Source organism: Prunus avium, chromosome 8 (genome assembly GCF_965620075.1).
Source record: "Prunus avium chromosome 8, drPruAviu1.hap1.1, whole genome shotgun sequence".
Classification (NCBI taxonomy): Eukaryota; Viridiplantae; Streptophyta; class Magnoliopsida; order Rosales; family Rosaceae; genus Prunus; species Prunus avium.
In genome coordinates, this window is record NC_142291.1 from 38,390,931 (window position 1) to 38,415,479 (window position 24,549).

A 24,549-nucleotide genomic window follows, 5' to 3' on the forward strand; every position below is an offset into this window, starting at 1 on the left:
ATGCATTTGCTATAAAATAACTATGTTTTTCTCTTCCCAATAGTGGAAGAGTTCACAACTTCAAATTTTATTTATCCGTTTGATTAAAGGAAATTATGCATTAAAAATAAAATATCTAATTAATAATTCATATTGACAGTCTAGTAGTATAATCTCAAACAATACAATAAGAGAACATGACTATGGTTTGTTAGATTTGAACCATATATATTGAACAAACAAAAAGAGATACCATATATCTTGAAATAAATCATAATTAAAGTTTGCTTGAATTCAATATAAAGTTATTTATTTTTGAAAATAAAAATAGTGATAAAATAACCATACAACAATTAGATTGAAAGGAACATTTTGATGGTATATCTTAACAACTTATGACGTGGTAGGAACGCAGATCCGACATGCTTCATGTGAACATGCAAATGGAACTTAATTTGACCATTCTAATATGGTTTATATGTATGGGGAGATTAATGCTCAAAGAGTTGCCACTTTTAAATTGTGCGTGACTAAAAAATATTTACATGTTTGCCCCTTGACTAAATAATTAGTGGAAATTGTTATTCTACAAGTATTATTTTTATATTTCGAATCAACGTCATAACAAATCTTTATTCATACGATTTAAATACATAACAACCTCCTCCAACTAGGTATAGGTATAGACTATGCAGATGAACCAAATAATTATTTGTTGATTCGGTATACTTTTGAATACAAATATTTATAGCTCAATTGGCACATGTTGGAAGGCTTTCATGCCCTTTGATTCTTCTGGAGTTGGAAACATGAGAATTATTTTAGAAGCAGTCTTGCTTGCATTGGACACCAGCTACAATTGTGTCATCCAGAATTAAAACCGAATGAATATTATAGGTGAACTGGACTCTGACATAGCAACTAATATTAGGTAAATGCAATACAAAGAATAAATAAATTGGGCAGTAAATTCCTTTATTTTAATAATTATATTTTTATTTTTATGTATATTTCCTTCTCGATGGTGCAAGATTTTTATGCTGAAACGATTGGGTCAATTTATAGCACCGTGATTGACATTTTCTTCAATTGATTATCGAAGTGATTAAATTAATAATAATTGTAGTTAGGTGAGAGTAGAATAAAGTATTTTAATGATAGCTTGGAAGCAGTCGAAATAAGACAATTTGCAAGTGGAAATGAACCTACAATTTGTGTCATTTTCATTTTCACCGTCCAAAATCATTAAAAAAAATTATTGTAGGTAATAATTTCCTTTAATTATTTTTAAAAATCAATAATTTTTTATTATAGATTTTTAACACCTTAATTAATTAAAAATTACAATTAAAATTAAAATATTGGTCGAGAACTGCACAATTCTTAAGTTATAATCTTTTCCCGCCAATCCCGTGATTTGGTCCTATGCTTAGACAATTAAATGAAACTGTCATCATTCCACTCGCCAGTTTTTTGTTGTCAGACCTACTCGCCTGCTTCCAATCACCTATTATTTTTCCATATTTTTCCGGTTTTTCTGTTTTTAAGTTGAAACTTGAAAGAGAACGAGAGCGTACGAGCTGCGACTGAAGACGCGCGTGTAGGCTGCGGATAAGAGTAAAAGGCAAAAAAGAAAGTCAGATATTGTGGTGGGCTCCACCATCTCGCAGACCGCGTGAAAGTGGCTCCCGCATTTTGATCTCTCAATCAAACGCGAGAAAACGCGAGAGAGTTGCGGACTTGGCGATTATTATGATATTAGTAGTAGTAGTACGGGTCCTCGCTTTTTTCCAATTGCTGACTTTTGAAATTTCTTTCTTCTATCTTTTTATTTTTTTTTATTAAAAAGAAAATATGATATGTACAATTCTGGTGGATTGGAACACCTGAAATTTCTTGACCCAAAAAAAAAAAACACTTGAAATTTGAAATGCAGTCTTCTTCCATCATATTTCATGCCTCTTCTTCACCTTTTCTAGTAGGGTCATGACATTTAATTTGCCGGAAACAATATTATGTTATTTGACATTTGAAATATGTTGATTTTTATTTTAGGAGAAGGTTCGTAGATATTTAGATGGGATTTCGATGTGAAAGCGTGATAGACCAAAATATGTCCGATCACTTAGCCTTTCACATCTTACATTAATCAGATGCCATTTAAGAAAGAAGGACAAATGCTAAGGTTATTGTTGTCACCATAGAAGTTATAAATCCTTACCACATAAATGATTGGATTTAAGAGAATCAATTTCACTTTTATTCAAAGTGCATACCAAAAAACCTTTGACAGAGGCATCAATTTTAAGGTGGACTGAAACTTTTATTTTTCAATAAGAAAGAATCTGTGTTACTCATCTTTCAATTGCTTTTATTTTTTTGACTTTGTATGAGGCATAATACTTGAAGTCTAAGTTATCCGAGCTGATAGGTGGATAAGGTTCAATTCTTGTTGTTTTGCCTGGACAAAATGCATCCCAAACTTTCTTACTTGCTCCTTGAAGGCTTTGGGAAATTTAAACACTACAGATCTGGGCCGTCATCTGACCAATTTGAGAAATAATTGGGCTTAAATTTTTAGTTGTTGGGGCCTCTCCCAATTGATGTGCTAACAAAGAGAAATTGCATAAACCCACGACAACTTGATTGAGCATTCAACAAATTAATTCCTTTTAGCTTTGCTTATGGTCAGGGTCAATTTGAGAAATAATGCCAAGCTAGCTACGCCCCACATGCCTACTGACCTAGTACATTCAATTCAAATCATGCCCAATCATAATGCTTATTAGCTTTCTGCCTTTTTCTCAAATGCTTAGATTTAGGGTTACGTTTCGAGGTTTGCGAACGATTTTGGTATTTTGGTTTGAGACTTGGATTTAGAGTTTGGAATACTAAAATAATTTTCAATGAATTTTAAATAATTGATACTATTTTAAAATAATTTTAAAGTCCAAAAAATTATTTGAGATCATTTAGTACAATTAATTACTATTTGTTAAGTAATTTATGAAATTAATTAAAGTATTTAAATGCAAATTATTCACTAAATAAATAATATTTAAATACTTTTTTGGTCATCGGGTTTTACATGAAAATTCAATTTGGTCATTGAGAAAAAAAAAATAGTCAAATTGGTCACTGAGTTTCCTAAAGTTTACAATTTATAGACATTATGTTATCTTCCGTTAAGTGTAGTTTTTTTATAACATTTTTAGAAAGCACCTTCAGTCTTCTTCCTAAGGAAAATAAAAAAGTTTAACCAAATGAAAATGAAATCAATATATTTTGGTGCTTTATCACCTTAAGTACGTTTCCTTGTCATCCGAAGTCGCAATATAGTTCTCGCTTAATCCATTCATGCTTCAATATAGAGCACCAAAATATAGAAATTTGATCGTACCAAAATATAATAGAGGAACAAGATTGAACATGCTTCATATAAAACTAAAAATAAAAACTACACTTGATAAAAGATAATGGAATGTCTATAAATTATAAACTTTGGAAAACACATCTCCATCACCAAATTGAATTTTCGTGTAAAACCTAGTAACCAAAAAGGTATTTAACCAAATAAATAACAACAAAAACATAATTGCTAATTAAAGTAATTAATTAAAGCTAAGATATTATTTAATTACAAATATTAAACTAAACTAACATATTTTTTATAATAACAAAGTCCATAAAATAATATCAAATGATTAGTTATTGTTTATTAAGAAATTTATGAAATTAATTAAAATATTTAAATACTCATTATTCACTAAATAAATAAAAATTAAATATAATTACTAATTAAGTAATTTTTAAAAAAATTAAGATATGAAAAAAATAATAATGATGTAACAACTTGTAACTTTAGGTTTGTTTTTATCAAGTTGAAACTAAACAAACTAATTTTTTTTTTTATTAAAAAAATAATTAAAAAACTTAATTTAGTGACCTTTCCCAGCGAGCGTCATCAGGAGAGGTCCTGCCCGACGACTTTTGGCCTAACCACAGCCCTTCTGATATGGATTAATGGATTTCCTAATTGCTTGATCTATATTTAAAACGTATAGCCGCGCGGCTATACTGTTTAAATGTACTTGAATATTTTAAATGTACAGCCGTGCGGCTATACTGTTTAAATATACTCGAATATTTAAAATACAGCCGTACGGCTATACTCATTAAATATATCAGAATATTTTTAAAAAGTAAAAGTGGTGAATTCTTTATACGGGTAATAAATATGGAAAAGTAAAAAATGAAAAGGGGACAATAGAGACTCGGGTATTGACAAAATAGTAATGGATAATGCTCTAAAATACTCTTATCGATAAACGAAAAATCGGGGAAAAAATTTAAAAGAAGAAAAGGATCTTCAAAATATATATAAAGAGTATAGCCGAGCGGCTATACTACTTTAAAAAAATTAGAAATAACAGAGTATAGCCGGTCGGCTATACTATTTTAAAAAAAAATTGAAGTAAACCGAGCAGACAAATGAGTAACCAGCAGCTGGAGGCCATGATCTTTCTCCCAGAGAGACCTGAATTGAAGCATGACCAATCTTGCTCATGTCCATTGCTACAAATGGTGCCAGAGAAATATTTTCTGAATCCTCCATGAGAATTAACCTTTCCATCATGTCAACAAGTATACGACCCGACTTCATCAGCCTAATTTGCAACACATAACGAATAAGCATTCGAAGTTCTGATGCAACTACTGTGGACAGTAAAGACTTGAGTACAAAGAGTGAAAGAGCCAACGCAACTACTGTCACAGAAACCCTTGCAATTGATCTTGGCACAGAATCCTACCTAGCACCCAAACACAAAACGCAAACAGAATATCAAAAATCTTCAATCTGTACTAAAAGCATTGAAATTGCTCAATCGGTAAAAGTTTGAAAGGGTAGACTAAACAGAACTTATCATCACAAGATTGGTTCCTGCCTCAATTCCATCTCTCCCAACCTTCCAAACTGTTTGTACAACTATTTTACACAATTCATACCAGTAGTCAACACAAAAGTAAACATAAAACTCAAGGGTAACTATTTGCTCTCTTGTATGAGCAGGACAGCAGCAAAAGTAATTCATGTGATGCAGAAAGGTAGAAACACTGTGAATTGGATGTAAACAACCAATGTCGTCCCCATTATAATGTAACTCAAAATCTGAACCAGAAAATTAAAATCTTGTCCTAACAATTCAAAATTCTGACTCAATATTAGCCTGCATGAAAGGGTCGTACTTGAAAAGACTTCTTGGCCTACTTTTCATGCATAAGAAAAACAAATTTAAAATAACAAAAATTGCCCTGAGAAAATCACACTTGCTGCACATGGCAGCACGTCAGCTAGGTTTCACCCACCAAATGGTAAGTTCCCATGGATTATGGTATGGATGATTAGCCAGTTCTCTCAACTACCCGATTAACAGGTGATCACTCTTTAATGTAAGAAGATTCAAGCTTTTCTGAACGGTTCCATTCTAGTTACAGCTTCACTGCTTCTACAAAAGCGCCTTTTCCTTTCGTGCCTGATTGAAATCTCTACAATAGCTTTTTTATTTTTTGAGGCCAATCATTTACAATTTCATTCCACTAACCACTAATCACCGGAGTTCCAAAGCACTGAATTGAAATCCACAATCAATGTTAAAAATCGCTAGGCGGTAGGCGGGCGCCTAGGCGTTTTCTTTAATTTATAATTATTTTGTATTAATCGCGGCCTGGTGGTGGTCACCGCGGGTGGAGGCCTGGTGGTGGTGGTCTGTCGTGAGAGAGAGAGAGAGAGAGAGAGAGAGAGAGAGAAAGAGAGAAAGAGGCAGCGTTAAAGTCAGGAAAGGACCCGCCCAGGCCGCCTAACTCCCGCCTAGCCGCCTAGGTGGCCGCCTAGGCGGATTTTTCGAACACTCGACAATTTAACGTTAAAAATTGTCACAATCTAACAGAAATTAACATGCTTTCGACAGATATTCACCAATACAATGCTATTCAGTTGCAAAAATACCTTTTTATCAAAATCCAAAAACCAAAAATATAAAAACACGATTCAAAAAATAGCAAATTCGACAAACCCACTAAACAACAATGTTCAGGGATCATAAATACTAATCAGAAGAAGAAGAAGAAGACGAAGAAACGCAGGGAAGTGCAGCTAACCTTTTAAGAAATTGGACTGTGCAGCGAACACAACCGGAACAGAGCGATATCTGAGAAACATTGCATTGTAGAGTATCCAGTCTCATTGTCTTTTGAGAGAATGGACAAGGTCGTAGACTTTAAAGTTTTCAGATGCATATGCTGAATTGGTACTTTTGGTCACAATATCAGAGCTTGTTTTTGCTTTGAGCAGTGGAGACGTGATATATTACTGGATTTCTAATTGTAGCCGCGCGGCTATACTGATAAAATTTTCGAATATATTCGGAGAGTATAGCCCCGCGCCTATACTGTTTAAATATCATATTTTATAGGTATAGTATTCGGATAGTATAGCCGCGCGGCTATACTTTTTAACTGTAATATTTTAAGAGTACAGCCGCCCGGCTATACTGTTAAGATATTCGAATATATTCAAAGTGTATAGCCGCGGCTACTAGACCCTTCAATTGCCACCACATATATAACAAACCTTTTTATACAAAATTAACAAAGTCCCACCACCCTTAATTGCTAAAACTCAATTCCCACAATGAGAATTGGAAAGAGAAAGTAAATAATTCCAATACAAGACGCAATTCCTACCTGTATGCCCCAAGAACTTCCACAATCTCCAGAGCATATTTAAGTATTGGGGATGAGCTCAATAAGGCTCAGCACTTCAAGATGCATCTTTGGAGTAAAGAGCAGTAATGAACGAATAAGAACTCTAACAGCACCAGCATTGAACACTCGTTCCTTGTCAGGATGAAATGAACCTGATGTAGTAATTATTGAAAAACTTGATGAATTATTATCAAGAACATCAGGGGATGTAACACTTTCTGATGTCAAGAATGGTGGAAGCACGATTTCAGGGGATTTTACCCAACATTAAATAAGTTCACAAACCTGGGTACCATCTTCAATGATCAAACATGACAGCACCCTAAGCACCCTTGAACGGTGCATATCAGACACAAGAAAAGGGAGAACCGCAGTTACAACATTAGCCAAACTGATTAGTTTCCGCTTTCTTTAATAATGAGACCATACAATCCCACTCCATAGCAACTGTACCATCAACTTCAAATATAGGAAGCTTCCCTGAACCAGATTCCATAAGTCTGGGTGATGGAATTTAAAAGAAGTAAAGGATCCTCAAAATATATATAAAGCGTATAGCCGGCCGGCTATACTATTTTTAAAAAATTATAAAAGACCGAGTATAGCCGTGCGGCTATACTATTTATTAAAAAATAGCTAAAAACGCGCGGCTATACTACATAAAATATAGGATTATTCGCAGCAATGGTCCCTCAACTATACCACAAGTTACACTTTGGTCAGTCAACTCAAATATTAGTTGCAGAGGTCACTCAATTAGGTTTTTTGTTGCACCGTTAGTCCTACCGTCAAGTCTCTCTAACGGTAGAGACTAATGGTGCAACACAACACCTAATTGAGTGACCAAAATGTAACTCCGAGTATAATTGAGGGATCATTGCTACAAATAATCTTAACTGAAAAGTCACATTTGCCCATCAATAATCTAAGAGATACTTGCCACGTCATCATTTTAAATAGAAAAAGTAACAGACTTGATGGTAAGACTAACAGTGCAACAAAACACCCAATTGAGTGACCTCTGCAACTAATATTTGAGTTGAGTGATCAAAGTGTAACTTGAGGTATAGTTGAGGGGCCATTGCTGCGAATAACCCTAAAATATATTAATGGTTAAATAGTATAGCCAAGCGGCTATACGCGTTGAATATATTTGAATATTTTAAAAGTATAGCCGCCCGGATATAAATATATCAGAATTTTTTTTAAGTATAGCCGCGCGGCTATACGCTTCAAATATATTCGAATATTTTGAGAGTATAGCCGCTCGGCTGTACGTTTAAATCTTAGCTTTTTTAAATACTAATCTATCTATCTATATATATAAAGCAAAAGGAAGAGAATGGTGAAACATTCAAAAATCCCGAAAATGCCCTTGGTTAATTCAAACATTAAGAATTAAAATTATTAATTAAATGAGGATAATATGGTAAATTCACAATTATAAAATTAAAATTAAAAACAAAATCAGATAATGGATCCTACTTTTATGGAAAATAACTCCCCATTTTTTCTTTTCTTAATTCTAAAAACAAAACAAAAACAAAAAACCAATTGGCACACGCGTGAGCGTGTGGCAAGGGGCTAGTTATTTATTAAATAAATAATAATTAAAATATAATTACTAATTAAAGCAGTGATTAGCTCCTTGAAGGCTTTGCCAAAGTTGGACACTACAGATATGACCAAGTCAGTTGACTGATCGGTAAGAAATAACTGGGTTTAAATTTTTCGTTGTTGGGGCCTCTCCCAATTGAAGTGCTAAAATGATCTCAAAAGAATGGTAAACAAAAGAGAGAATTGCATAAACCCACGACAAATAAACCACACGACAAATTGATTGAGCATTCAACAAATTAATATTTGAGGCATCATTATCTCTTGTGCCTGAGATAGAATTAATTCGTTTCTGCTTTGCTTATGGTCAGGTCAATTTGAGAAATACTTCATGCCTACTGAGCTAGTACATTCAAATCATGCTCAATCATAGTGCAAAGTAGCTTTCTGCCTTTTTCTCAAGCAGGCCTGTTGTATATATTCTCATATAATATAGTCATATACAGTCCCAGTAGGGCAACACATGCAAGGATTGTTATTATGGCATTTTCTTTGTGTCCTTTGTAGTACTACTGCTAGTGGTAGTTGGACTGAAACGTTACAAACTTAAAAAACATTTACTCATTTGTGTTACATTCGAGACAAGGTCTCTTAGTTGAATTTTGATCCGAATGACGAGAAAAACTTAGTTATCACAGGTATATATATGTATTATATATGTGCATCTCTCTTAAACAACATACACCCGTTTCATGTAAGTTTTTCTCGTATACAATCATACTCTAATAGTTGAAAATGAAACGGAAAGGAAAATTTGTGTGTTGAAGTGTTTGAAATGTGCTAAGTAAGTTTGCCTTATTTAGCTGAAGTTTCAAAAGTTACCGAGAAAAAGAGAGAACAAGATAGTTATTATGAATTTATAAGAAGAAAAAAAAAAAGATTAATCAAGGAAAATGAGGAAGCTTAAACTCTGTTGTAGCCAACCGTCTTGCTGAACAGATTGCGGATGTACACCACTTGAAGGGCACTTGCAGCAGCAAACACAATGTACTCTGCAAGTGTGAAGTAGATCACACGTTTTTTGGTGCTAACATTTGCTGTTAAGGGCACAAAACCAAGATTACGTTAATTAAGAAAGAAACCACGATAATTAGAAACGTTGTTAGAAAATGTAGGTTGTTTTATTTGCGATTAAGAGAGAGAGAGAGAGAGAGAGCTAGCAAAGGGGCAGATGAGGCTTACTATATCGATGCCTGGCATCTCGTGCTTTAAGGTACTTTTGCTCTGTTGTTATAGACTCCAATGCCTCCCTCAGCTCAGCAATCTTGATATTAAGAGGGTCCATATGTTCTGCAACAAAAATAGAAAAGACAAAGATCATATGGTCTCCTAGTGTTCATATTTTTGCTACCATGGTACAAAAAGCACGTTGAACTAACTCACCGTCTTTAGCCAAGTCATGTTCATTTGGGATGTGGCCAACATGGATGTAGAAAGATACAGTCTCCGGAGTTGAAACCGGATTGCGAAAACAGAACTTGTAGATTCCACTCTGCGGCGCCTTGAACTCAAACTTATCCCCCGATGTTCCTTTTAGAGAGAACACTGTGGTACCTCCAGGAGTCTTCACCTGCATAAACCACGCAAAAGTTGCACATCCATTTGAAAACAAATCGTGCATATTTTTTTATATGAACTCAATTATTAACCAATGCTCCTGATTTGATTCACAGTTTGACAACATACCTGATTTGATTCATAGTTTGACAACATAACGTGTCAGATTATTTAGCAATTAAAATAGTGTGATTTTTCAATATAAAGTACATGCAAATGCCCCATAATGGAATTTCAACAAACACATTAGAAGAAAATGATAGAAATGGGTGACAGGAAGCTTACAGTGAAATCGATACCGGGATGATCAGAACTCCAGAAGATGTCATGGTCGATAGCAACAAAGTTTCCGGAGATGGTATCTCCCTCATACAAAACTTGCTCGGAGACACATTCCAAATCTGTTACAGTGATTGAAAGAGCAGTAGCAAAATTCCCATTGCCAATGAGGCTCATAAGAAAACCATATGCTACGTAAATCTTCCTGTACGAAAATCTCTTTCTTGTCTCCATTTTGATCTTTGCCCTGAAATTCAATTCACCATTGCACTGAATCTTGGAAGAGAGAGAGAGAGAGAGAGAGAGAGAGAGAGAGAGAGAGAGAGAGAGAGAGAGAGAGAGAGAGTGTGTGTGCGGGTGTGTGTTTCCTAAAATGGGAAATAAAAAAGGCTCAAATTTCGGTTAACTCGTTATGATCCGTTGGTTCCCTCCATGATGGTTGACCCACTGGGCTTTCTTTTGGGCCTGGAACTTGGGCTTACCTTCCTACCTCATTAAAATTATTTTTCATTATTTTTTATTTTTTTAAAATAAATTTATTTGCTATGTCTCTCTGCTCTGGTTTGTAACCGAAGCTCAGTGAGAACAGCAATGGGGGAGTCTCTGCAAATTCAGAGGTTGGAGGAAGCTCCTTCGGCCAGAGACTTCGAGTCTCGGATCGAATCCACGAACGTTCCCACCGTAAGTTTCTTGTTATTTCACATAATAAACTACAAATTTCTTCGCGCCCTTCTTATTCACAAGCATTGCTGGCTCTCACTTGCTCTGCGTGTTCTTGCTTTCTTCTTCTCAATAGGTTTTCAGTGGCTGCGTTAAGGATTGGAAAGCTTTCTCCATGTGGAATCCATCGAATGGCGGCCTCGACTATTTGCAGGTTTCTCTGTTTTTTTTCAGTTTATTTTTCTTCTTCAAGTCTGCTTCGTTTTCTAAATTTGAGTAACTTAGGAACTGTGTAGTTAAAATAGCTTTGTTCGAAAAATCGGCCTAGGCGGCGCCTAGGCGCTAGGCGGGTCGGGTCCTTTTTTTCCTGACTTTAAAGAACCTCACGTTGCCTCTCTCTCCTCTGAGCCGTCGCCTCCTTCTTTCTCTCTCTCTCTCTCTCTCACGACGGGCCACCACCACCAGGCCTCCACCCTGGGACGACCACCACCAGGCCGCGACCCGCGACCCGAGAGCACCAGCCTTCCGCGTAACGTATTTGAAATACATATTATGATGTACTAAACCAGTAACCGGTTCTTTCTCCTGAATTATGCTTCAAGGAGCTAGCTGCTGCTGCATAATATTTTCTGGGATCAGCTATTATTTTTGTTTCGGTTTCTAGTCATGTGCTCATTGCATGTACTATTGACTTCTTTCCTTTAACTGAATTGAATTTTGTGCTTGAAATCATTCTGATGAATGCAAAACTAGGAACGAGTCGGATTGTGTGTTGTGGAGGCTATGCTATCTAGTTCTGCACCTGTCTTCTACGGTGATCTTAGAAGCCATGAGAGGGTAATCTATATGGTGTTTGCTAATGGTCTGGAGCTTTGAATTTTTGTCTCTTCTGGATCTCATTGGGCCTAACTAGTTTATTACCCCTTCCTTTTGTAGGTACCGCTGCCATTTTCTGCCTTCATTGGTATATGTAAGCAAAGCATGCGTCATTCTGAGGATGGTTCTGGTGCTTGTTTTGAAGCAGAACAGCGTGGACTACTGGACCCTGCATCTGAGTATGACCGTAAGCCCTATGAGGATGCTCCTCAACAAATATATTTAGCACAGGTTTAACATTCAAAGGCTTTAAGATGATGGATATCTTTGTGTTTAAGTATAATCTATTTTCTTTTCATTAATGTTGTTAATGCCATGCCTATGATTGGTCATTTTAGGCTACTTTTGTTCCTTATTTGGATGAATATTTTTTAGGATGTACTTTATTTAGTATGTTAAGACGTTTTAGGTTTGTTTGAAGGGTAATGGTCTCACATCTTTGGGATGTAACTTTTGTCATGTGTGATTCAGGTACCAATAATCAATACTGAAAATGAAGAGAGGGTTCAATTAGAATCTTTGAGGGAGGATATCCAAACGGTTTGTGAATTTCCTGTACTAGTCCTTACTGCTTACTCTACAGGCTACCACTAAAGAATCCTTTTCTACATCCTTGATTTCTAATGAACACCAGTTGTTTTCTGTAGCCTGTATTTTTGGAGGATAAAATACTAGCTTCTACAAACCTGTGGATGAACAATGCTCAAGCTAGATCAAGCACTCACTATGATCCACACCATAATCTTCTCTGCGTAGTTTCTGGCTGCAAACAAGGTCAAATCACTTTCTATGGCCCTCTTACTGCATCGGGTCTTTTCCAACTTCAGATTCACTAGGTTTTGTATATTACCGGTGCTCTTTGTTAACGGAATGATTAGATGCAAAGAAAGAGAAGTGATCTTTGTTTTTATAGTTTACTTGCATCCCTAGAAAAGTGATTGTTTAGCTTTATTCTTGTAAGGCCACAAATTTAAGGATTACTCCTGTAGGGAAAACTTGGTTTGAAGTTGCATGCAATTTTTGTCTAAAATAGAGTTTCTTTCTTCTTATTTAATAATTTTCAATAAGAAACTTGTATGCTTTGCAGTGGTTTTATGGCCTCCTTCAGCAAGTGCTATGTTATACCCTATGCCAATATATGGGGAGGCATCAAATCATAGGTATGGCACTTTCTGTACTAATTATATGAATTCAAATTAAATGTCTTCTCTAATTATTTAATTATGAAAATTCAATGCTTCTATTTATTTACTCATTTATCTGTCTTTCTATCAATAAAGAGATCTATACGCAGCCTTTCAGTCTTTTTATTTTTCCCTCTCGTGGCCTCTTGGCAGTTCCGTTCCTTTAGAGAACCCAGACTTTTCAAATTATCCAAGAGCACAATGTTTAATGGAGTACTCGCAGAAGGTTATTCTTCACGCAGGTGACGCACTTTTCATTCCTGAAGGCTGGTAAGGTTTAATATCCATCAGTGTTCATTAGGAGTCTTCTCTCTTTTCTTCCTTCCCCCTCCTTTTGTAATATATAACTTGAATGAAATACTCTTAATGGCTATTTCTGTTTGCCACAGGTTTCACCAGGTAGATAGTGATGATCTGACCATTGCTGTCAACTTTTGGTGGCGGTCCAACATAGTGTCAAACATGTCAGAACACATGGATGCATATTATCTGCGCATAATATTAAGAAGGTTTGTCGTAGAGTTTCTATTTTAGCTAGTAGGTGAAGCATTTCCAGAACAGCTAACTTGATTCTGTTTCTCTCTCATGATTCATTTACTTGTCAAATCCGCGTTGAAAGATTGACAGATAAAGAAATGGTACATACTTCTCTCTCTCTCTGTCACACACACACACACACACACACACACACTCAAACACACAGAGGTAGATATATATTTGTCTGTTTATTTAATATGGTGGTCATATTTTCTGTCTTTTCTTTCTCCCCACCCCCTTAAATCTTTGAATCAGAAGTTTATAATTGAGCACTATAAGTATATTTAATTTTTAGGACAGAACCAAGTGCTGCCTAAATCTTCTTTAGCTGAAATGGAGAACAAGAAAAAGCATACGTGTGTGGTGCTTAATAATGGAGGAGTAGGTCAGTATCTATAAGCTCACTGATAGATCATCATATATTTAGATTACTAGGTATTGCTTCATTCCAATTATTTATCAAAGAAAAGAAAGGGAATTTATAGTGAATCTCTATGGCCTTGGAAATTCTTTCTGCTGACATCCATAACTTGATATGATACCCACCCAGATCAGAATGACAATGATTTGGATCAGGCATGTGAGAGAAAGGATCTTAAAGGGAAGGAACTAGAGCAAAGAACCGTGTCGCATGAACTGGAACCCCTCGCTATCCATGCTCTTCATGAACTTGTTTCTTTAGTTCATCATCGTGTTAATGCTGCTGAGCTAAGACAACAAGTGCAATCCACTTCAACAACTGATTCTGCAGGTAGTGTGAAAGATGAATTCACCAAAGTTGTGAGAGCAAATTCATTTGGTTTGGAAGATGACCCAGTTGCTAAAATTATTTGGGCTCTTCAACCGTGCACTTTGAGAAATGTATTTCTGGCCATGGTGGTGAGTTTGAACAGTTTTACTTTCACTATTAGCTTAAACTAGTAAATTGTAATAGGTTACTAGACTTTCATTTCATGTGAGATGTTCTTTGTTGATATAAAAAAGTGTGATAAAGCAAGGCATTTTCCATTAAGTAGGCATGTGTTGCATACGATGTAGTAACAGCTGAAGCAAAGAGCAGGTCTTCTTACTTGGATAGGGGAAAATTTTCATCTAGGACCTTCAATTTTATGGGTCGTCTTTATTCCCTATTTTGTCTATTATTCTGGATGCTCGTCCCTTGTGATGATGTCTCTATGCTTTTGCTAGTGAAAATTGTCCCATCTAACAGAAAAGTGAGCTTTGGTAGTTTCTCCTTTGAAGAGGCTTGACTGCTTTTTCTCTTGTTTCTGTAATTTTTTTTTTCTAAAGGGTGTGCGAGAATGCAGCTGGGCAGGACACCCCTCCTCCCCCCTTTTCTCATTTTAACCCTTGATTTTTAGTGACTTTCATAAGCTATACCCTTTGGTAACGCCGTCATGGCAAAGTGGTGAGGGGACTAATGCAGCTGCTCTGATTAAATAGATTATTGTTTCTGATCAAAGATCTCTTTGTATTCTCAGCCACATTATGATAACTATTTATTAGTAACTTAGTTTACGAGCTAGTGACCAAGCAACGTTTATATTATCTTTTGCAGAAAAATTTCCCAAGAACTCTGGAGGCTTTAATACTGCACTTGCTTTCACCAGTGGGAGCAGAAGTGCTTACACGTAAATTTGAAGAAATGGATCAACAGATCACTGAGGAAGATCGGTAATTGTTAATTTGTCGTTAAATCTTTTGTGAAAAGGTGAAGATATGTGCCTTAGTCCGCATTGGTGTGTTTTATGTAATATGGCTGGGGAAAGCGTGGACCATATCCTCCTTCATTGCCCTTACTCTCTAAAGGTGTGGGAGACGTTATTGAAGGAAGTTAACACAGTGTGGGTAATACCGAAAGGATGCTTTGACCTTTTTTCCATCAGATTTGATGCTTTGGGAAGGGGAAAGAAGGCTAAAATTTTATGGGGCAGCTTGATGCAGGCAGTGGTCTGGAATCTTTGGTTGGAACGTAATAGGAGAATTTTCGAGGATTATAAGGGAGTGGGAATGGTAGAGTTATGGGAAAGAGTGAAGTTTTGGGCTGCTCTTTGGGCATCAACTTCTCACGCTTTTAAGGATATATCCTATCCTACAATTATGCGAAATCTTTTAGCTGTAGTATCTTAAGGAGTGTCTTATGTCTGGCTGGTTTTCTGTGTTGAGTGGCTTTGAGTCTGTTTTTTGGCAAGTGTGTCTGTTTGGTCTGTGTCCTAAATGTCATCATTTTTTCCATTCAATTTTGAATAAAAAGTGTTTCTATTCAAAAAAAAAAGGTGAAGATCTGTATTCAGCTTCAATCTGCTATTCTTATTCATCACTTCAGGAACAGATTCTACCAAGTTTTCTATGGGGCATTTGACGACCAATTCGCTGCAATGGATGCAATTCTAAACGGGAAAGAATTATTTGCACTCCAGGTAATGCTGTGCATATTGAAACATGTCTTTTGACACCAATGATAACATCTATTTCTGTCATCAAGTAGTGGAGTATAATGTGCACATATGGATTATTCTTGATTTGTTCCCATATTTTCGTGTTAGGTAGGTGGGTACTCAATAATGTTTGTAAGAAAAAATTGGGTAGGGGATAATTCGGAGCGTAAGATGTTCACTGGCTCATCTTCTGTATGATGATCATCTTTGGTATGAAAACATGATTAACCTAAGCAGACTAGTTTGTTCTGGAATAGTTGATGCAGATTCTTAAATGGTTGGAAATTAGTTAAAATTGATGTCACGGACTACTATAGTTAAGTACATAGTCCCGTTTGGTATTCTTGTCATTTTAAATGTTTAAAAATATCAAAATTTGAAGCACTCTTTGTTGGTTGTCCCTAGAGTGGAGAAAGCCACTCTGCTATTGTCCATTATGTTGTTAAGATTACCTAGTCTTGACTAGAGCTGGGCAGGGAACAGGGTCACAAGTTAGTTGTTAATATGGAACCAGGGTTCAATCTTTTGTCTTTTCCATGATCAGAGATAAGAAAAAAGTTAATTATTTTAACTTCATCATTTGGTTTTGTTTGCTTGCATGACCTTAGCATTTCTAATTTTACTGGAGGTTTTCTGATGGGCCATGGGTCCTTGTCATGTTAATAATGCCGTGCTGCATGGCCTTCTTATGTATGTAATTCTTCTGGATAGTTTTGGATGTATATGTTTTCCCTTTATTTATAATTGTACAGCTGGAATCCACTTCGTTTGAGAACTTTGGGTTCTACTCATGAATTTTCTGATCCTTTTCAACCTATTGACAACCTTATTTTCCCCCAATTAAACAGCCTTATTAGACTTTTCGTTTGAAATGCCTTTGTTCTTGCCCTAGTTCTTTACATTTTCCCAATCATCACCTAGATGGGGAGTTGGTGAATTTGTTCAACTCTCCATGCAACTATTGATTTCCCCTTCGTAAATGAGCAAAATTGAAAATTTGTTGGTACAGTATAAAATGTTGCTAGTTGCCCAATGATGCATACAGAGTAGATTGGTGTAAATTCTCATTTACTGTATTATTTGTTGCAGGCATACAAGAATGTGTTAGATAAGTATTTGGGAGTGGATTGGGGTGGGCCAAAACCCGGGGTCTGATGAAACTTCTTAAAGAAATTGGTCCCGTAGTATCTTGATGGAGCAAATCGATGCATATTCATTACAGAAACTTTTTTCCCCCCTTGAATTCTCAAGAGTACTTTACAAGTGTTCATCCACAAGCTCCTAGAATTCAAATCATCACTAGCTTTAAGCATATGGTTGTATCATTGGTTGTACATTCTATGTGATTGCATATGCTTTGCAACTTTTAGGTTCCTGATGCGCTCTGTGGATTATAGTTTTTGAGTTATATGTTGCGTTACCTCACAGACACAGTAGCTAAAAATTGTTGCTGAAAAGAAATAGGGGACCTTTTTCTTCTTAATTTGATTCGGCAACATTGTATTTATTGTGTCGATGGAATTGATGGGAGGGAGTCAAGTAAGGTATTCGTAGTTGTAACTGAGAAAGTAGTATCAGTGAAGGACCACAGGCGTGCTGGGAACATGAACAAACGGTCCATGTATAGTACCCAGAAGCAAACGTTCAGAGGCTTATACAATGCCAACGATTTCTCGAAATATTTTCTTCTAACCTACACATCATTATCTAATTCGGATAAATTGCGTTTTTCGACTTTTTTTCTTCTTTGAAATGGGTGCAATTGAGCAAAATCAAGCATGAACTTAAGTTGGAGGGTGGATTCTTGTCGTGGAAATTTAAATCTTAATCCAACTTGTTCTTGGGTAAATAATTTTTGATCCCATTTTGTCAAAACATATAAATGTGTATTAAGTTGTACAAGCTTTGTTGAATTTGTAGGAGTGAGAGGGTTGTGGAAAAGGAGGAGTTGTATGGGAATTTGCAGCACAAGGGGAAAAGGATGGAAAAGCATGGAAAAGGGGGTTTGGGTAATTATTAGAATTGGAAGGACAAATTAAAAGAGGGGAAAAGGAGGTTTTGTTGAGGAGAGATTCCCTGGTGGAAGATGACATATGCAAGGGAATAAGGATGCTGTGAAAGAAAGAAAGAGAGGGAATAGAAGAAGGAGGAGGAGAAGCTTTTGGTTTGTCTGGTTGTGCAAATAAAAAGATGCAGTCCCTTTTACTAGGCAAATGGCATATATTGTACCTTAACCCTGCAACTTATACATAAACTTTCTAAAAGCTTGGATATACCATAACCACCCAACCCTTCCTTTCATTAATCCCTAGGTTATCTCTCTCTCTTTCTCTCTTTCTCTCTTTCTCTCTTTCTCTCTTTCTTTCTCTCTCTCTCTCTCTTGGTGGATATACTGGACTGGGTTGTAGCAACAAGATCCATTCCTTTAATTAGGTCAAAGATGTTTGAAAAGAATGCTTACCTTATGTGTTTTAAAAAAAGAAATGTTCAACAATTGACATGCACAAATGGATTAGTTCAATACAAATGATAATTCCATTAACTTAACACATCAAATTTTGAGTAAGGCACTTGGAGATGTAACGGGGTGTTTATCGGATAATCGATCCTTATATATCGAATTAGATTAGAACATTCAAATCTGATTAAACAGCTTCCTTATCGAATGGGGATTATGGTACGAGGCAACTTGACAATCTTAAGCAAATCAAACCAATTAGTTAATTAAGACCTAAACATGCAAACATTTCTAAGCAGAGTTTATCAAGGGTTGGGATTTGGTGATCAATACCCGGGTCCATGTACAAAAAAAAAAAGAAAAAAAGAAGACATTACTCCAATTATGGGAGGAGCTGCCAACCAAGCCAAAGGCTGTGAGCCAGTGATGTGGGGAAGTGCACAGAAATTGATAAAGAGCAGTCCATCCATCAAGTAAAAAGAAGACTCAGAATTATTTTTCAAAGTTGCATCTATCTATCTATTTATCTAGCGAGCAAGCTACCATCTTTTTCATAACCGTTGACATTTTTACAATCTTTCATTTTTATTTTTCCTCTACTTCTCTTTTCTTTTCTTTTTCTCTTTTGCTGGGTTTAGTAGTACCACTACGCATGTCCCCGGACCACCACCATCACACCCAGCACAGATTCACACACCATCGACTTATTAGTTTGCCTTTCTACTCACGCTCACAGCCTACGGCTTAGTCTTCTCTCCGTCTCTCTTTAGAAAAGGCCATCTTCCTTTGAAATTTTTACAATTTTCCACACTACCCAATCATCCTCTCTCTCCAGAAATACTTCCCTACTCTCGTTGCATTGCCACATTCTTTCTATCTCTATTCTCTTTTGATAAGTGACATTAGGAGAATATAGGAAAAAGGGAGCAATGCAAAACGGAAGTAGGGAAGTTTTTCTCCGCCCTACAAAAAAGTGACATTAAAAAAGTTCTTCAAATTCTCCATATATGCTTTCAATAATTCTCAAATTCCAAATACCACATGATAATCATCACATACATGGAAGAACGGTAATGATTCACTTTTGAATATAAGATATCATCATGCAAACAAATGGTTAATTATTTTGATTTGACACCTTGAAATTATTTCCATAAAAGTTTATTTCATTAATTCTAGTAAAATCTTATTATATTATACGTGAAATTATCTCCATGAAATTCATTGCTTGACTATAGGCTATAGCTATAAATGTTCAATCGAAGCTATTATTCCAGTCATTTTGTTATGGCCCTCTAGCCTCTCCCAACATGCTTTACTTCCATCTCTTATTATTTTGTGTCCATTCACTTCTAATTACCGTTTTGGCCGTTAATCTATTCGTAATTAAGTTGTAAATGGAGGAGGGTGTTATTGGAATTCCAGTGCATGCAATGATGCACACCGTGCATGTTATTAGTACTGGGAGGCAGAGTGCAGTCTTTGATACGTACTCGTTGGTCTACGACCAGAATGCACTCATAACACAATTAAATCCTTTCCGCAAACTAAACGGGGTCTTAGAACACACGTACGAAATATAAAGACTTTCCCAAAAACTTAAAGACCTTCGAAGTAAATTGCTTCATAAAATGTAAACAAAAAGATTAATAGATAATTGAGCTAGCTAGTAAATTTTGTTACCGATAGCTAAAGCCTCACTCACGTACGAAATATAAAAAGAACTATAACAATCCAAAAGGAGTTTAATTTCACCCATTTTTTGCCATATTTATGTCTGGAGGTTTGGACGAGGGTCATGGGACGCAAGGGTCTTTTTGTCATTTCAAAAAAACTCCATATTGCTCTTTTACCCTCGCGGTCAAACTTGAGGCTCAACGCAGTCAACAGTCTCCCCACGTTTCCGAGGCAGCACCAGTGGTCTCAGCGAACCCAAAACCTTGGGGCTTCAGCAGGAGCGAATTATTATGACCACGCAGGGGCTGATCGTACGGGTGCTGCTGCTGTTGCTGGAACTCTACGCCCCCGGCGTACGTTAGCATGTCCTTGACGACGTTAACAGCACCAACATTATGATTCCCCGTGCCATCCCCGGTCAGACCAAGAAAATCCCTTGTCAGGCGGTCAGTCTTCTGCCATGTGGTGAGATCCCCGGACGTGAACCCGCCTAGATAGTCGGTCGAGATCATATTCATATGGCTCGCTGTTTCAAACTCGCCCACGGTCAAGCCAGCGGACTGAGCCTGTTGGCCCGCAGAGGCTGCTGCTGATGATGAAGAACCAACGGTTGCAGCCTTTTGGAGGAGCGCAGTGGCTGACAGGTGGGCGGATGACGTGGCGGGTTTTGAGCTGGGATGTGTGCTGACATGGAGGTTTTGGAAGGGTGAGGTCATCAAACCCTTGTGGGGTTGTGTTGTTGGGAAATGGTTGTGGTGATGAGATTCAGTCTTGATGAGATGGTGATTAAGGTTAGGGTTAGGGTTTTGATGATGAGGTGGGTCCCAGGGAGTGAGGGAGATGGTGGTGAAGGGTGGTGGTGAGTTTGGGAAAGGGAAGAGAGAGATTTGAGGTGTCATAATATTTGGGTTTGTGGTGGTGGTGGCGGCGGCTAACTGGCTTGCAGACAGTTTTGCACTTTCTTCAGCCAAAGCATCACAAAATGCCCTGTGAGTTATGAAGCTGTCCTTCCTATATATATATATATATGCACATTATTCACAAGCCAACACAATATATAAGTCATAATTCAGAACTTGAACAAACTGAAAAATAATGTAACAATCGAGCTGAAATTATTAGAGAAGTGAGGGACATAAACGTCAAAGAAAGAACAAAAGAAAAATGATATATATATTCATTAAATTACATGAATATGGATGCATGCCAATGCCATGATTGAAGCTTAATATTATATAATGCATGCAAAAAGATGGGGACGGATGGATAAATTGAAATGGGAAAGAATTACGATTTGGTTGAAAAGAGGAGTCGTGCATAAAAACAAGCTCAAGAAATGAGAGATTTACATTGATGAGGGAAAAAAGAAAGCAACTGAGGTTCAGAATAGCAGCAGCAGCAGATATTCTTGCAGATTTGTCAGTTTTTTTTCATAATGACCAAACTCATCTCATCAGAGTCTCTCTGCCTTCTGCAACTAATTAATGCCACATGCTTCATGTCCAAGACAAAAAAATATATATATATAAATATATAACTGGTCACGGGTTTTCCCCAACCATGGAATATATATCCCCAAAAGTTCTTCAAACTTCTTTAACTTTTTCTTAGCTTCCCCATCATTGTTCTAGACCATATGCAGCAGCAGCAGACACACTCCATTGCAAATTACCAGAAGTAGAAAACAAAGAAAACCAATTCGTATTGTTTTTATAAAAAAATTTGTAACCAAAAGAACTCGATGAAGCATCAACTACAAGGACTTGAGGACACAACGTATAAAACCAAAAGGTTATAATTGAGTGCTACTTTTTTTCTTTCTTTCTTTAATTTCAAAGTTTCAAACACACACATGAGCACGGCAGGCAAGTTCAGATGACAGTCACTTGTATTTATGGTGTTCATTTTGGTGCAACTTTTTTTTAAAGTTAAAAAAAAAAAAAAATGAGAAGAAATTAATCACCTGGAGAAAAGGGTTCCACAGTCGCATCTATATTCTCTTGTACCACAGGTTTTGGAGTGAGCCTTCCAATCAGATTGAACAGCATAGATCTTGGAGCACTTGTCACACTTCCACTTCTTCTCCCCATGCTTCCTGCAAAAGTGCTTCTTGATCCCAGTGAGATCACCCAGTGCTCTTGAAGGGTGGTGATGAACACATGAGGGCTCAGGGCAGACATAGGCTCTCTTTCTGATCTGATCCTTGTTGTTCCTTTGCTTCAGCTTCCATGGAAGGTTGTGGCCTCTCCTGTGAAGCTGAAGGTTCTGATCTCTCTGAAACCCCTTGTTGCAAATCTCACACACAAATCTGTTTGTGGCCAGTAGAGTCTTTGGGGATAATGCAATCACTTCAGCATCTGGATCTGCAACAAACGCATCCATAATATAATCAAACATAATATTTTTGAGTACAAGCGATAGTCTAAATTACGTCGAATCTAATTGAAAGTAAAGGGTAGGCTTTAAAGTGTCTGATTAATTAGTACCTGGGTTTCCAGGGAGACTTCTTTTCTTTTTGATTTTGTTGGTTGGGTGCTGGTGGTGCTGATCAGATTGATGAGGAGAAATATTGGTGGAGAGGAGGAGTGGGTTTAAGGGGCCAAAGTCAGAAGAAAGACTATTAGCTTCCTCAGACAAAGAAGTGGAATTAGACATAGCAGGAAACATTGTTGCTTCTTGGACTGAGAGGAAAACTCCAAAACAGAGAAAAACAAATTAAATTTAAAAGGAAGCTGATGAGAGATGTCTTTAGATATTTGAGAATAGCGAGATCTTCTCTCCCTCCTTCCTGCTTGTTCACTTTTGCACCTTTGAACAAATTAGCAGGGGAAATGAAAGACTTAAACTTAAGCAGAAGATAGAGAGAATCCCAGCTAGCTGCTTTTGGACACAAACTAATAAGCAGAAACAACAGGTGGCAGAAGCACAGAAACACATAAATATATATTCATTTTTGAGTGGCAAAAAATAAAAAGCAAAAAATATATATTCAATCTCGTGAAGTAGTGATGATGATGATGATGATGATGGGTTATTCGATCTCCATGTCACTATCTTAGCTAGGCCATGGGGCATGGATTGCTTCTCTGAGCAACTCTGCAAAACCAATACAATACAGATGTCCCTCTCTCTCTCTCAGACCATCATCAAGAGCTGTTGTCCATGCAAATCCAACATGGAAATAACAGACAATAAGATGTTTTTTTTTTTTTTTTTTTGACTCAGGACCTTATCGCTATCCAATAAGCCTCTCCTTTCTATATGATTCTATCTCTCTCTCTATATATATATATTTGAAGTTAGAGAGCGACAGGGGAAATTATGAAGAGGATATTTCAGTACTCAGTAGCAGCCTGGTGTGTTATTTTGTAGGCTTGTAGTGTACAGATAGTGTGATGATTATAGTGGCAGACTAAGCGAGGCAAATTGGAAATTTCTTGAAACAAAATAATAAAAAAAAGAAATAACACACAAGTAGAGGAAAAAGGCTAAGCTAAGGAACCCAAGAAAAAGCTAGAAATTCTGCAAAGGAGGTCAGCTAAAGCAAAGACGAGGAAGAAGCCCAATATCCACTCAATTCATCACTAGATTTCTTTTTCTTCTTTTTTTTTTAAAAAAAAATTCAATTATTTTGTGTGTGTTAGTTTTCATTTTTGAAGTGTGACGTTGGCACTTTCTGTCTTTTCCTTTGTTGCTGTAATAAAATACCCAAACCCTAAAAGGGCCTTGATTGATTTTGAATGGAATGAATATTAAAAGGAGGGATTTCTTACATGAAGAAGACTTAGGAAAATGAGAAGCTTAAAAAGCTTTGTCTCATGGCAAAGGGTGGTGGTGGCAAAAGGCAATATAGATAGATAGATGGACCGACCCTTCTCAACTCCACCTTTTTCTATAATATATAATACCCCACTATTAACATGATTGGTCCATTGATTGACTATTTTATGAATATTTTTTTATGTGCAATTATATAAAACACTAACAAAATTTGTCTACCTTTATTCAATCATTAATTCCTGAATCTTAATTTTTCCTATTATGTTTTTTATATATAAAATTATATAATCTAAATTGCGGGAAAATGGATTCAAATTCGGATTCTGAGTTGGGAGCACATCTGCTCTAGCCAATTTAACTTAGGGTCCGTTTGGGAGTATTTCTGGAAGAGCTAAAAGCGCTTTCTGACAGCGTTTAGCATAAAATTGTAGAAGTGCTTATGGGCCATAGAAGTGCTTTATGGAGAAGCACCTGTCATGCGCTTCTTCATATAGCACTTCCAAGTGCTTTTTCAGGAAGTACTTCGATTTTTTATGAAATTTTTAACAACTTTATAATAAAAGCTCTTATAAGCAGAAGTGCTTCCTAGAGAAGCAGTCTCAAACGAGCCCTTATATTCACAAGTGAGAAATGAATCATTTGGGTGATGTTGAATTTTCTGATTTGAAGCCTTGCTTGCTTATTGTGAGTTACATCCCACCTTATTCCTATCTCAACCTATAATTATTGAAAAACACATAAT

General features: G+C 36.5%; 3 protein-coding genes across 9 annotated transcripts; 1 reads left to right on the forward strand and 2 right to left on the reverse strand.

Moving 5' to 3' along the window:
- Positions 1–8,926: 8,926 nt before the first annotated feature.
- On the reverse strand, positions 8,927–10,531 carry LOC110763489 (transmembrane emp24 domain-containing protein p24beta3-like). The gene is made up of 4 exons (XM_021966281.2): positions 10,204–10,531; positions 9,745–9,931; positions 9,544–9,651; positions 8,927–9,398 (listed from the first exon to the last, which is right to left on the reverse strand). The coding sequence occupies exons 1-4, from the start codon at positions 10,429–10,431 to the stop codon at positions 9,265–9,267; spliced, it is 657 nt and encodes a 218-aa protein (XP_021821973.2). The 5' UTR covers positions 10,432–10,531; the 3' UTR covers positions 8,927–9,264.
- A 191-nt stretch (positions 10,532–10,722) lies between these two features.
- Positions 10,723–17,584, forward strand: LOC110763490 (2-oxoglutarate (2OG) and Fe(II)-dependent oxygenase superfamily protein). 7 transcript variants are annotated; one of them, XM_088245998.1, is made up of 15 exons: positions 10,723–10,878; positions 10,994–11,071; positions 11,611–11,694; positions 11,794–11,964; positions 12,205–12,273; positions 12,381–12,507; positions 12,821–12,893; positions 13,014–13,187; positions 13,307–13,426; positions 13,537–13,555; positions 13,755–13,839; positions 14,005–14,333; positions 15,013–15,128; positions 15,781–15,874; positions 16,982–17,584. In XM_088245998.1, exons 1-15 carry the CDS (start codon positions 10,789–10,791, stop codon positions 17,045–17,047), a joined length of 1,695 nt encoding a protein of 564 aa, XP_088102124.1. In that variant the 5' UTR covers positions 10,723–10,788; the 3' UTR covers positions 17,048–17,584. The 7 variants fall into 7 exon arrangements, 6 of the variants coding, with proteins under 6 accessions (XP_088102124.1, XP_088102126.1, XP_088102127.1 ...); XM_088246000.1 differs by having other exon boundaries at positions 11,794–11,920; XM_021966283.2 differs by having other exon boundaries at positions 10,724–10,878; positions 13,071–13,187.
- Positions 17,585–19,937: 2,353 nt separating this feature from the next.
- IDD12 (indeterminate(ID)-domain 12) lies at positions 19,938–23,339 on the reverse strand. The gene is made up of 3 exons (XM_021966192.2): positions 22,514–23,339; positions 21,991–22,390; positions 19,938–21,038 (listed from the first exon to the last, which is right to left on the reverse strand). Exons 1-3 carry the CDS (start codon positions 22,692–22,694, stop codon positions 20,234–20,236), a joined length of 1,386 nt encoding a protein of 461 aa, XP_021821884.1. The 5' UTR covers positions 22,695–23,339; the 3' UTR covers positions 19,938–20,233.
- Positions 23,340–24,549: the final 1,210 nt, after the last annotated feature.

Bases quoted from the DNA above. Each gene is read 5' to 3' on its own strand.
- LOC110763489 (XM_021966281.2), bottom strand. From the start codon at position 10,431: ATGGAGACAAGAAAGAGATTTTCGTACAGGAAGATTTACGTAGCATAT. The intron at 9,652-9,744 runs GTGAGTTAGTTC...TTTTTGTTGCAG, and splicing joins ACATGACTTGGCTAAAGACG to AACATATGGACCCTCTTAAT. The intron at 9,399-9,543 runs GTAAGCCTCATC...TGCCCTTAACAG, and splicing joins AGATGCCAGGCATCGATATA to CAAATGTTAGCACCAAAAAA.
- LOC110763490 (XM_088245998.1), top strand. From the start codon at position 10,789: ATGGGGGAGTCTCTGCAAATTCAGAGGTTGGAGGAAGCTCCTTCGGCC. The intron at 12,274-12,380 runs GTTTGTGAATTT...TGTTTTCTGTAG, and splicing joins TGAGGGAGGATATCCAAACG to CCTGTATTTTTGGAGGATAA. The intron at 12,508-12,820 runs GTCAAATCACTT...TATGCTTTGCAG, and splicing joins AGTTTCTGGCTGCAAACAAG to TGGTTTTATGGCCTCCTTCA.
- IDD12 (XM_021966192.2), bottom strand. From the start codon at position 22,694: ATGTTTCCTGCTATGTCTAATTCCACTTCTTTGTCTGAGGAAGCTAAT. The intron at 22,391-22,513 runs GTACTAATTAAT...CGTTTGTTGCAG, and splicing joins AAGTCTCCCTGGAAACCCAG to ATCCAGATGCTGAAGTGATT. The intron at 21,039-21,990 runs GTGATTAATTTC...ATATATATATAG, and splicing joins TGTGGAACCCTTTTCTCCAG to GAAGGACAGCTTCATAACTC.